This window comes from Pholcus phalangioides, unplaced genomic scaffold (assembly GCF_987345545.1).
Source record: "Pholcus phalangioides strain wild (caught in Gottingen) unplaced genomic scaffold, Ppha-v1.0 ptg000008l_1, whole genome shotgun sequence".
Classification (NCBI taxonomy): Eukaryota; Metazoa; Arthropoda; class Arachnida; order Araneae; family Pholcidae; genus Pholcus; species Pholcus phalangioides.
In genome coordinates this window covers 29263852-29277197 of record NW_028301601.1, presented here as the reverse complement: position 1 = coordinate 29277197, position 13346 = coordinate 29263852, and the positions used below count along the sequence as shown (strand labels likewise).

At 39.6% G+C, this 13346-nt stretch overlaps 1 protein-coding gene and 1 non-coding gene across 2 annotated transcripts in view; one reads left to right on the top strand and one right to left on the bottom strand.

The window, feature by feature from the left end:
* The window catches only part of LOC149084168 (O-acyltransferase like protein-like), a 47936-nt gene that overhangs the window by 24455 nt on the left and 10135 nt on the right, over window positions 1-13346 (bottom strand). The window contains exons 2-3 of the mRNA XM_089234515.1: window positions 4714-4970; window positions 2965-3079 (exon numbers count right to left, since the gene is read on the bottom strand). Of these exons, the coding sequence (XP_089090641.1) occupies window positions 2965-3079; window positions 4714-4970 (372 nt within the window). The remainder of the gene's footprint in view (window positions 1-2964; window positions 3080-4713; window positions 4971-13346) is intronic.
* Window positions 2359-2432, top strand: TRNAS-GGA (transfer RNA serine (anticodon GGA)). Its single transcript has one exon. It is a non-coding gene; the product is annotated as a tRNA-Ser (tRNA).

Genomic DNA, 13346 nt, shown 5'->3' with positions numbered 1-13346 from the left:
GACCGTCGAAATCATTTCGTTATAAAGGAATTGCAGGTTATTTAAGAATGTGTGTCCCTATGTAAACTTATCCGGGGATTAGAAAAGGGTTCGTTAAAACGAGAATTTCGGTAACGGTATTCGTTAAAATGGGATTCGACTGTATTACGAAAACTACGTGCGTCCTCATTTCCGAATCTAGTTACCCAATACAAGGTTTTTCAACAACTGTCTGTTGCGAAGATGAACTTTTGGAAAGAGAAAATTCAACTGCATTTGTGGGGATTTGAACCCACGTCCTTTCACTTTCCGTGTGAACGCCCTAGACCACTTGACTACAGAGGCAATGAATTTCTCTATCTTTCCTTGGAGCTCGTGTACACTGGAAGGGACCGTACATGGCCGGACTTGATTCATGCCAAGCTCACAACTGCTGACGCTGCCATCAGATGGCGACTTATGCAAGGGTGACGCCAGTGTCCGCTATCCATACAAGGTTTTTAACAATTGGCTGTTGCGAAGATGAATTTTTGGAAAGAGAAAATTCATCCTTGCATAAGTCTCCATCTGGTGGCAGCGTCAGCAGTTGTGAGCCTGACCTGAGTCAGGTCCGGCCGTCCATGTACGGTCCCTTCCAGTGATCATTTATGATCATTTTTGTCGCACCACGGTCATTTTCTGCACACGAGGGCTAATTAGACCGGGACCTACAATTTATTGCCGATTCCGAACGGCAGGCTTGTTTTTTTACTCATCGGGGGGTTGGTGCGCTAACCCCTCGATGGGGAATTCCCTGCGGTAGCAATTCTTTCTGTGGTCATGTCGCCGTTTCTGTTGTACCCCTGTGTCAGGAAAGTTTTCTGACAAGGACGAACCGAGTATCGAACTCGCGACACCTCTAAACATCCTTTGGTATTTCAGGCGAGTATGTTATCGACCTGGGCTACCGCGCCCCCCTTCCAGTGTACACCAACTCCAAGGAAAGATTGAGAGATTCGTTGCCTCTGTAGTCAAGTGATCTAGGGCGTTCACCCGGGAAGTGAAATGACGTGGGTTTGATTCCCCGCAAAAGACAGTTGAATTTTCTCTTTCCAAAAATTCATCTTTGCAACAGCCAGTTGTTAAAAAACCTTGTATGAGATAGCGGAGAGTGACGCGCGTTATCCTTGCATAGTAACCATATGCCGGTGATTCCCAAAGTGGGGCCCACGCTCCACAACGAAGGAGGGGGGAGTGCAATTTTAGAAAGTTTTTTTTCTTTTAAAATTTCTTGTGCGAAATTTTTCACAACTCCCACAGTCAATTTTTTTTTTAATCAGATTTTTTTCAAACAATTTTTCTTGATTGACTTCTTTCCTTCATCTTTCTTCTATCAGCGTTTTATTCGGAAGGGATTCGACCAGGGCACCCTCCTGAAGTCTCTCCACGGACACCTCGTGAAAAAGCACATGAGCGAGGGAGTTAGTGAGAGAATACATGAGCAAGTGGATGAGCGAATGAGTAGGTGAGTGAATGACTAAGCCACTCAAGCTTGTACTCACTCAATCGCTTATTCACTCGTTCAATGGAGGCGAACTGTTGTCGATGAATTTTCCTATCGGTGATTTTTCCGTAAAGCGAAGGCCTCTGGTGAAGCACCGCTTCATTTGACTCAGTAAATGACTTTTTTTGGCTCCCTCATCGTGAATGGGAGTTTACTTTGGAATAAAAAGAATTGCAAGTGATCAGGGCCGCAACTAGATGCTTGGTCACTCGGGGCAAGCGCGTATTTTGACGCCCCCCTGTAATGTTGAAGGAGAGGTTTCAGAATGAAATTTGCGCCCCCTCGGGTCTAGCGCCCGTGCACGAAACCTGCTTGCTCCCCCCCCCCCCCTTCCTTCTCTAGTTGCGGCCCTGCAAGTAATGAAGGGAATTGAAAAATTCAAACACGCAAAACAAAAAAGATTTTTTACATACAAAAGAAACGTTATTTCAATATTTGAAGTTTCATGGTCATGGGGAGGACGGGGGGGGGGGGAGAACCCCACCTGACAAAAGTTCTACTTACGGGGAGAACATCATGATTTCAAAGATGCTTTGATTGGGCATGAACTAAAAAATGTTGGGAACCACTGCCCTATCCGAGGATGATGTCACCCTCCGCTATCCATACGAAGGTTTTTAACAGCTGGCTGATGCGAAGATGAAGTTAGGAAAGAAAGAAAATTCCACTGCCCTACCTATAGACCACTAAACTACAGAAGCAACGAATATTTCAATATTTCCTTGGAGCTCGTGAGTACTGAACAGGACCGTATTTGGACGGTCGGATCTAACTCAGGCCAAAGCTGAGTCTTCCAAGCAAAGCAAATCTTTCAAGGAAAGATTGAGATATTTGTTGCCTTTGTAGTCTAGTGGCCTAGGGCGTTCACCCGGAAAGTGAGAGGACGTGGGTTCGATTCCCCTCAAGGGCAGTTTCCTCCCTTTCCTAAATATATCTTCGCATCAGCCAGCCGTTTAAAAATTCGTTCCACTTCTCTGTACTCTTCGGAAGTAAAATGATGGTAAATCTCCTCTCTTGCGATAGACCGGTATGAAAGAAAAGAAAAGTCAAAGCTGTAGACAGCTCAAAACACGCCAACTCTGATTATAGACACCTAGTATTTCGACACTTACCCACCGTCGCCACAGTGGTGGCCAGCTGAAGTTGGTTTTCTGTGGTTCCCAAATTCGAGGAGCGAATGCGACCCGATCTCCTCTTCAAAAAGTCTCGCCATAGAGAGCAACAGGCCTAAAAAACGGTACAATTACTCAATCGTTACACTTCACGCATAGTTAGAAAAATTGATGGCAGATAGCAGCGCTACACATAACAAGCACATACATTCATTAGTCAGAAACAAACTTCACGTTAGGATCACAACACATACACGCACATTCTAACGTATACAAATTCATTTGAAGTTCTGCCCGAGATGCTTTAAGTGGTAGTACTTCGACACTTACGTTTCTGAAGAATTTTGAGGATGTCCTCTTCGTCGCAAGTCGACGGCAAACAAACACCTAAGAGATGATTCATGTAGTTCGGGATATTACTCGAAAACGACGTCTCTTGGATCATCTGCATAAAGAGGAACGATCCATTCATATACAGGGTGTCCCATAAATTCGTAAATAGTTTAAAAATTCTCAGAAAATTGAAGAATCGGTGGGTTTTTGAATGCGATTTGCAAAAAAACTTATTCTCACGAAGGAGGGCTTTTTGGTAAGGGGGAAAAAAACAGTTCAAATTTTCGTCGAAATATGGAATGATTGGACTTGAAATTTTCTTCAATGTGTGCGAAACGTTCGTAAAGCTACAGCTGAAGATTCGTGGCTGAGGTAAAACAACTTCGCCAATAGTGCTTTATCCTTTATCCACTAATGTCAACATCATAAAAAATAATCTCATATGAGCGTTATTAGCAGAAAAATTCAGAAATCGGCTGTTAATCGTACACCCTGCATTTTATAGCACTCTGATTTTCATATTCCCAGTGATTTGCTTTCGTGCATCGTCCTCTATTGACTAAAATCTAAACTAAATTGTTTTTTTTTTCTGAACCACAAGAATTCCCTCTTCGTGAGAATAACTTTTTCGTAAATTGCATTCAAATGCGCCAATTCTTTTAATTTTTATGAATTTTTGAACTAATATTTACGAATTTATGAGACACCCTATATTACAAATTTCTGCAGTAAAATACAAGTATTTTTTTCAGTTGTAGAGCCTCAAATATCTTGTTAATGAATGCGATATAGATGCGGTTATTATACAGAATAGTCGGTTATTATGCATACTTACTAAGCATTTTGGTAAATTTATCACTTTTACCGGTGATTATGCATGGTAACGAAGCGTCGTTGATAAATTATCCCTAAATTTTTATTTTTTCATCGACTAATTATGCGTAATACCCAAACGTCGCGTAGTTGGTGAATCGTACTATACAATATACTATACCCTGATAATTCATACATGAATTGTATCATTATATCGGGGTACGATTGCAAAATTTTTTATCATTATATGGGGGGGGGTCCGGCTGTATACGTCACACATACCAGACTCATTTCAATTTTTTTCATTTATTTATCGAATTCAACCATCACACTACTTTACCGCTCGCCAACGCCGGTCGTATATCGCCATATGGCAATATCCAACTAGTGGAGTTGGATGGGAAATGAAGGCTCCCTCTGTCGGTGGTCACCCCAGGCTCCGTAGGTAAAAAACTTGATTCTGATGTTCTTTGGCCTGATTCGATCCCGTGAACCTTGATAGTAGCCGTCATAGTGGGAAAACGAGCATCTTACCACTGTGTCACTCGGACGCAAAATTTCCGGCGGGGAATCCAACTCTGGTCTCCCTCGTGACAGGCGGGGATACCACTACTACCGACCAATCGCACTGTCATATTATGCATAATCACAAATAAAGGCGATAAATTTCAAGTATTTATAAAATTTACCGATGATACTAGTTATTACGCATAATCACCGGTAAAAGTGATAATGTTTTCAGTATTTATAAAATTTAGCAACGACAGCTTATGCATTATGCATATTTGCCGATAAACGTGATAAATTTCTCAAACTTACCAACACGATTGATAAGTATGCATAATAACCGGTTTTTACCGCAACATTAGTATTCAGAATATCAACTTGCAACAAATAACATTTGAAATGAATGTTTGAGAATATAAAACCCACCTCTTTGAGTCTCCCCAGAGAATCAGCACTGACGCGTCCCTCGTGGTATCCACGTGCAGTTTCGATGATTGACTGTCTTTGCTTCAGGCGAATGACGCAATATTTCCCACTGAACATAAGCTGCTCATTATCATCAGTTGATTGCATTGGGTCTCCCTTTTTCGAGACAGATACACTGAGGCATTGATCATAATGACCCATGGACGAGGAAGTCCCTTCTAGTATCCCGGAAGAAAACTTGCCGTAGCTATCAATCACTGGGAAGAAAAGAAAAATTATTTACATAGTAGAGCAGCAGTGAGTACGTCTTATTTGTATGAAAAATTTAGATTCAATACACGTTGCCGTATTTTACAAATCGTAATTCGGTGCTTATACAGGGTGGTAATTATCGACCCCTTAATAATAACACATGCGATTCCTTGTGAAAAACTAATACGCAAAAGTTTTTCAGTTTTTGATTTGACCAATAATTAAAGAGTTATAACACTAAAAACTGATTACGTCACTTCGATATCCGGCCAAATTCACCAAACGTATAGCTTGGCGTTTTTGGAATTGGTTAACAATGGTATAACCCTAAGAGGGCCATTCAAGTATTACGTAAGCAGATTTCCTCCAGCCATTTTGACCCCCCCCCTGTCAGAAATTTTTTTTCAGCAGCTTAGAATATTTCATATCTTGAAAAACGAGTGGTTGATGACGTAAGCAACCTTCAAACTCCCCTCCCCCCCCCCTGTCATCAAAAGTCAGCAAATCCAAACCCCCCCCCCCGATGCTGACGTAATACTTGAATGACCCCTAGAAGAATCGAGGGAAAAGCAAAACAGTTTTTTCTCCCGTATGTGTGTGATGAGTGTGTATATGAAACAATATTAGAAACCATATTTTTAAAAACAAATGGTATCGAGATAGCTTGCATTCTGAAAATATTATGAGCTAATGTGGAAGGGCCTGATTTTTCGGGGGGGGGGGCGGGCAATTAAGAAATGAAACATAAGAACATCTCACAGGGCCGGCAAAATTAGTAGTGCCTAAGCAACACCCCCTGAAGCCCCCGAGAGCCTGAAGTTCTATGCTAAAATGGGCCCGAGGCGACCGCTTCATTATAAATACGTTCCAGAATGAATATTCATCTGAAAAAAATGACCAAGTTTAGCGCGAATCATGCAGGCTGAAATGAATTTGAAAGTCATCAAAATCTTTCTTGTAAAAAGGTAAATTAAATTTATTAACATTTCAATGCGATAAAAATCAATTGCAGTCACAAGCAAAGGAAAAATCTTCGTTGAAACATGTATAAATCGGTATGAAAATGTCACTTCGAATAGAAAAGAATCCGAAACCACTAATTATATTGAATGTGCCAATTAATAAAATGACTGGTTTGGTTAAAAGTTTCTGATTAAATCTTCGTAATTATTTTACTGTTCCCTCCAGTCATCTTCGTCACAAGCTACCACCACTCTTCATTGAAGCTTTTTACGTGCAACAGTGTTTCGATGAAATTTTAAGATAACTCAAAAAATATTGCCCTGTTTTATTGGTCAACATGTTATCTAACTCGAAAGACTAAAAAAACGATCACCCAGTAAACACAATGCACTGTATGCACCCTCCCTCAAAAAGATTTCATTAAACAGTGAAGGAGAGGCAAATTACGACATTTTGGCAAAAAAGACTGTTGCTTTTGAGCAAACAATTTTTCTAACAGATCTCATTTGGATAACACTTTACAAATCTGGCGATAAATTTGCCAATATATCGAATGAAGGTACTGCGTAATAACAAGGTTACAACGTCACACTACACGAAGAGGAAAAAGCGCCTATCGCGGGAGAAGAAAGCCTAACTTGGCACCTAACGGGATTGAATATTTCAATTCATCTTCGAAAAGTGAGGGAGAAATTTACTTTCGTTCGTTGTTTGGCGCGTAACTGTAACAAAAATGGCACATCACAAAATTTCAAAAAGATATAACTCCCTTAATATCCGCCCGATCTTAAAAACGAAAGCACATTTCCATATTGGTTTTTCACAAAGAATCACGTCTGAAATTATTGAGCGGATGATAGTTACCCACCCTGTAAAATTGATTTGAATACAAAATTGATTATCAAAAAATTTGCTTATTTTGGATACTATATGGCAGAAAAAAAGGAACTGCTAAGTGGTTAATTGATCATGGTAAATTGATGTGCCATAAGAGGTATCCTAATGTCCGGAAAGATATGATTGTATATTGTGACTGAAGAATCAACCTTTGACCTTTGAAGACCGGACACATCCCGCTTCCCATCTCGTAGAGATATCGAAGCGTTCCCGAAGGATGGATGTATCCGGAAAGTTTTATTAAAAACAACGCAACATGACCACCTCAGACGAAGGCAGCAAAAAATAAAATAAATTACATAAAAATTGTTCGTCAACCTGAAATCATATAACAAATAATTAAAATCTAGACAATCAACGCCAATGGGCAATCAAAATTATAAACGGGACTATAAGATGGTGGTGTATAGCCGTCCATCCCATAAAAATATAGTAATCGTCAATTGATCGAATGATTGCCGATAATCTTGGAATATAAAATTTCGAATCACGGTGAATTGGTTGCAGATCGTCATCGTCTAAGCCGCAAGTCGTTGCCGGAATCGTCACCGGGTGAACTAAGATCAGCACGATTCATTATAGCCGAGTAAATCACGTGGAGAATCAACCACGGAATGCAAACTTCGTAACACAAAAATTCAGGGGCTTAGATGGCATTCCGTTAATTTCTGATAGATGGCGCAAAAATCAAGATCACCACATAAGTATAAGTATATATAAAATCCGTTTATTGAAAACGGATTTTATTGAACCGTGCAAAAAGATCACTCTCACCAATTATTAATATTATTTTTTTTTTCTATCTCTTTTGTCGGCAACAATGGCATCATTTCTTCGCTCCGCAAACAATGAAATTGGTCACTAGCTGGTTGGAAAGATATTCAAGCTTACATTTTCTTGTGGTCATTGAATCCAGAGAAATAAAAAAGACCTATATTCAAAGTTCTCTAATCTTTCTCTACTTCCGAATATGATGTTCGCGGATACTTCGGTCGTCGATTACAACGTCGTTACTCTGGCTCAGCGTGGTTGCAATACGAATGTAGCGGCTACTACAATCCTCGTTGTTACGATCTCTGTATTTTTGTACACCAAGGTAATGTATGCAGTAAGCAAAAATAATACTTTGGATGTTACTCTAAATCGGGGGTGTACTACAACTTTTTCAGTCCGCGGGCCAGAAATGCGGTATTTCTTCCACTCGCGAACCAGAAACTTGTCTATGTTACTGCCAAGGTCCGAAGTTGGCCACTTCACGAAATGGCCCACCCAGTTGAAACGGCCAATGTCCGAAATTCGATCTTTCACCGGCCCGTATATATCAATGCCCGTGTATCTATTACTAAGATATTAATATTCATATTCCTTCGATCGTTAGGGTTGCCATAGCTAAATCCAATTATTGTGGTTAGACCAAATTTCGGACATTGGCCGGATCAATCGGGCTGGCCACTTCGCGAAGTGGCCAACTGCGGGTTTGGCAGTAACATGTGTAAAGGGTGGCCATATGACATTTTTTTTAAGGTACGTATATTTCCGGGGAGGTTGTACACCAATGCTCAATCTCCTGTATTATTGTTTATAATTATTAAAGTATACGACTACGTTTGAAACGTCATTTTAGAAGAAAATATCGATTTTTTTCCCCTGTTTATGAAAGTTCTATTTCTTGCGATTTCAAAAACAGGCCTTATTTTTTTTGCATGATGCTCATAACCGAAGTTACATCCACTTAAGTGTTCCGTTTTTACGTATAAGTAATCGGTAAATTAACGGGTATTACGAAAAATTTTACTTTTGACATTCTACTTGAGTTTGAAAATTATTTCTAAAAAAACTGTTGATTGTATCATCACAAAATTTTACCGAGATATTCCGTTGTACATTTTTAAAGTTATGAACCAAAATCTAAAATTTATTACATGTATTTGTCTAATTACAGTATTTTATACACGATATGTAAAATGAAATTTGCAACCTGTGTACAGTCCTTTAAATTTTGATGCATAAGCTCCTTCATCACGTGCTGAATTTACTGTGGAAATAACAAAGCATTTTATTCATAAAAGTTATTGTGATCTTGTTTCGAATATTACTTCAATGTGCTTAAAATGGGACATAAAAATAATATTATCATAGCAAATGACATAAGCAGCGCAAAATTTATTATTGTTTTAACCTTTTTGAGACACATTCTATCATGGGCGGAGATACCGGGGGGCGTCAGAGGTGGAGTCGTCTGATCTAATGTATATGTGTATTGACATCATTATCATCATGCCTCCCCCAGTAATAATGACCGTTTCCTCTCTCCCCCCCCCCGCTCAGACGTTCAAGTCTATCTCCGCCTACGCATTCTAGCAACAAATGTTATCAAAGTTCACTATAGTACCATTTTATAGAAAAGTGCTTAGAAATGTAGTCAAATACCTTAAAAAAGTGGTTCCCAACCTTTTTACGTCATGCCCCACCAAAATATGATCTGAAGTTCTGATGCCCCCCCCCCCCCTCCTCCGTGAAACTTCATAGTTCTATAACAAAGTTTAGTTTCTCACGTAACAAAAATTTTTGGCTTTGCATCCTGCATCATTCTAAATTTTGCAACCAGTGACTTCATTCCCCCCCCCCACTTTTCTTTCTCTGTCCTCGTTAGTTAATTGTATAATTGTTATTCAAAAAATAAACTCCTATTCACGTTTAGGGAGCCACAAATGTCAACAGCTTAGTCAAAAGCAGTGATTCTTAACCAGGGGTCCTTGGAGAAACTTTGGGGTGAGTGAACTTGGATGAGAAAACAATTAACTCATTGAATAGAGTAGGTAGGCTCCCACGGCCGAAGTGTTGAAAGAGTATCCATAATTTTTGGGCTGTGTTCGAGGCTTTTATTAACAGACGTTTTATGCACAACTACGGTGGGCATCATAGTTGCAGGTGACGGAAGGAGACGAAATGACGTCTTCTGAAAACTATCGACAATCGATGTCATCGATAAATTTATTTCAAGTCATAACGACGATACAGATTCCACGGCCTCTTCAGCTGAAGTAGATCACGGTCTTCTGAGTCCGTAGTAGTAGTAGACGAAACCTCTGCTGATAAAAAGCCTCAAACACAGCATAACAGCCCGTAGTTAAGTATGGATACTCTTAATTAACTCATTGTTTTTACATTGGTATAGATGCAGAATATTTTATTTTGTAAAAGGGTCTGTGGCCTTCGTTTTTCTTTATTTTATTGGCACAGGGTGTCTGTCGATTTCATCTTACTGGCACAAATCGTCAGTGAAACGCAAAATGTTAATGACCCACGGGTCAAACCCCTTCAGAGAAAAAACTGAAGAAAAAAATAATGAAGTCACACACATCAAGAGAATTCGTCTAAAAAAATTTGAAGCGATATAAAAAGGGAAAAATTCTGAAAAGTTCTATACATGCCTTAATATAAAGCCTCATTCTCAAATTGCCGCTTTGTGGGGCGTGGGCCCCACGTTGGGAATCATCGCCTTAAAAGAAATGTATGATGCCACTCTCTCAAGACGTACCATACAAACATTGGTGCCGGGAACAACTGTTTGGGAGAGTATTTTTCATATCAAATATATATTATTCCTCGTTAACAAGTCGTTTGAAAGAATGAAAAACATTCCTGGTTGTTTTTGTGTACGCACCATAGTGTTTGGTTCAGCACGTGCTGAGTATGATGGGTTTTGTGGTCTGGTCAGGTGTTTCAAGGCAAGCAGGGTGATCATTTCTCCCGTGTGGTGAAGAAAAATATGATTGAGGTCCATCATGATTGTTCTAGAACAAAATTTCTCGACGAAGGACCTACTAATGGCCAATTATTGTTTTCGAAAATATGTTCATGAAAATTAGACAAATATATTCGTGTGGTTATAAAGAATGTTTGAAATTGTTTTTCCACTGGGCTATTTCTGCAACCGTTGACTTTAAAAGTATATTTCCATATGCAAAAAGTTTTCAAATAGCATGCGGTTTCTTAAAAAGTCGTAATTTTTTTTTGAGGGATTGTATACATAAAAATAATTAATTTTTTATACAGTCCTCCTCACTCTCTTCACTGATGAGTCCCGGTTCAGCCTAAGCACCGATTCTCGCCGTACGTTCAAATGGAGAGAACCAGGGACCCGCTACCTACCCTCCAATGTCCGCGAAATCGACCATTATGGCGGAGGAGGAGGTTTAATGGTCTGGGCAGGCATCATGTTGGATGGCCGCACACCTCTCCATGTCTTTGAAAGAGGCACTATGACTGGTGTGAGGTATAGGGATGAGGTCTTGGAGCCCTATGTTCGCCTTTTCATGGGTGCAGTTGGCCCTGAGTTCATTTTAATGGACGATAACGCGAGGCCACATAGAGCTCTTCTGCTCGACGATTTTCTAGAGAGTGAGGATATTCGCTGGATGGATTGGCCAGCCAGATCTCCAGACCTTAACCCTATAGAGCATGTCTGGGACGCTCTGGGGAGGGCAATTGCAACTCGCAACCCCCCTCCGGGAACCATCCAGGGAATGAAAACAGCGTTGCTGAACAAGTGGGACCAATTGAAACAGGAAATGATAAACTGCCTTATTTCAAGTATGAAATCACGCTGTGCTAAAACTTCTAATTAGTGAAATGCAGAATCGTCATTGAAAAGGCATTTGCAAAAAATTCCATGTTTTTTCATCTAGTATTCATCGAGATATTGAAGATGACAAATTACAATTTTCTTGGTGACTCATCGCTGTGTTGGCGTGTTTGTATTTGCTTGAAAATCTCCATTTTCACGATACTACTCTCCCTCCTGAACAAAATTATAATAAAATAGTTATTCAACCTTTTGACGACCACGATAAATACATATCACCAAAAAATACAATGTATTTTAAATGCCTTTTCTCCACAACGGTTTGCCGATTCCTCTTCGATAAGTACACTAGTGGTTGCAGCTGAACTCGATGTTCAGCACACGGCGGTCTGGAATGTTTTGCATAGTGAAAAAATGTACCCCTTCCACATCCAGAAGGTACCACTCCTAACCGAAGACGACTATCGCACTTCCAACAACTCTTGTAATAATTAATCAAATAAGTCTTTTTGCGGTTATTATTGTACTTTTTGTCGTTCCATCGTGACATCGAAACCTGCGTGCGTTTTTCGCGATTTTCACCTTTTCAACGTGGTTTGGCGAAACCATGTTCCATTGCAATTTTTGTTCCTCTTGATGTCTACTAACAAACCTCTGAGTTTGTCGGTCTATTAACATTAGTTTTTCACAAGGAATCACGTGTGTAATTATTGGGCGGTCGATAGTATCCACCCTGAATAAGTGCTCTAGGAAGGAATTCGAGATTGTGAAAGGTTATATTTATAAATATGTTCCAGATAAGAAGGACGATGTGTCTTCTCGAACGACGGAAGAATCAGGAGAAGAGAATCAGTTTGATTCGTCATTTCGCCGAGAAAAATCTGGCAGCGATCAAGACCAGAATGTCCCAGGTGAAGTTCTTTAGCTCGTATATTCCACCGTGATGCCGCTTACGTTAACTTGAATAGTATCAATACCTTTGTTATTCGAACCGCAGGTGGAAATTAATTTCGAACTGATGAGGCACTTGCTGTACCAAAGAAAAATCCGTTGGGACCATTTGAAAAGCAAGATGATTTGCTTGGAGCGTGAGATGGAATGCCATATGAATTTGGTAACTTCAAATTGTTGCTTTTTTCTGTTTCATCAACGTTCTAATACTCGCTCTTAATGAGAATAACTATTCCACATCTATGCATTCATAAATATTCGTGACTTACAAGGAAAGGGTCCCAAGGTTTCGTCCTTGAAAAAATTATGAAAAAGTTTAAGTAATTACATTCATCTCACCCAGAAACAGATAAAAACAAAAACAAAAAATAGCGGTGGTAAGCAATTATATTAAAGCCGCAAAAGCTATTAATGGCAGTCGCATTAATGACAACACATCGCCTCTTGTTTCTTGGCGATATCTCTAAAAAACGTTTTTTCCATCGAGTAATATAATGGCTCGATGGTTTTTTTTTTTCAGTTTCTTTTCATTTCTTTTCTCCAGCTTCTGTGTTCTAGAGAAAAACGAGAGAGAGAGAGAGAGAGAGAGAGAGATTTCTCTTTCTTTGTATAAAGGTGTGAATTTTTAAACTCATTCTTGGCCCCTATTGGCGTTAAAAACGTTGATATTTGCTTTTTTTTAGGTGACCTATAATAATTCCACCGGTTTTTTTTTATATTTTTGTGCATGTTTAAATGAGTGCAATCAGTGGTAATTTTTTTAAAGCGTTTTAAAGACGTCACCTTGAGACCCTTTCCTTGCTAGTAAATTTCAAATAAACGATTGAGATGATCCTATTGAGTAAGGGTAGATCAAAGGAACACGGAAAAGTGTTATACTATAGTTTATTTCTATATGAATGTGGCAAAACTGTGTTCGAAGGTAGAACGGGAGGTAAGGAAGTCCACCCCTGCTGCGGAATGGACTTTCCATAGGTAATGG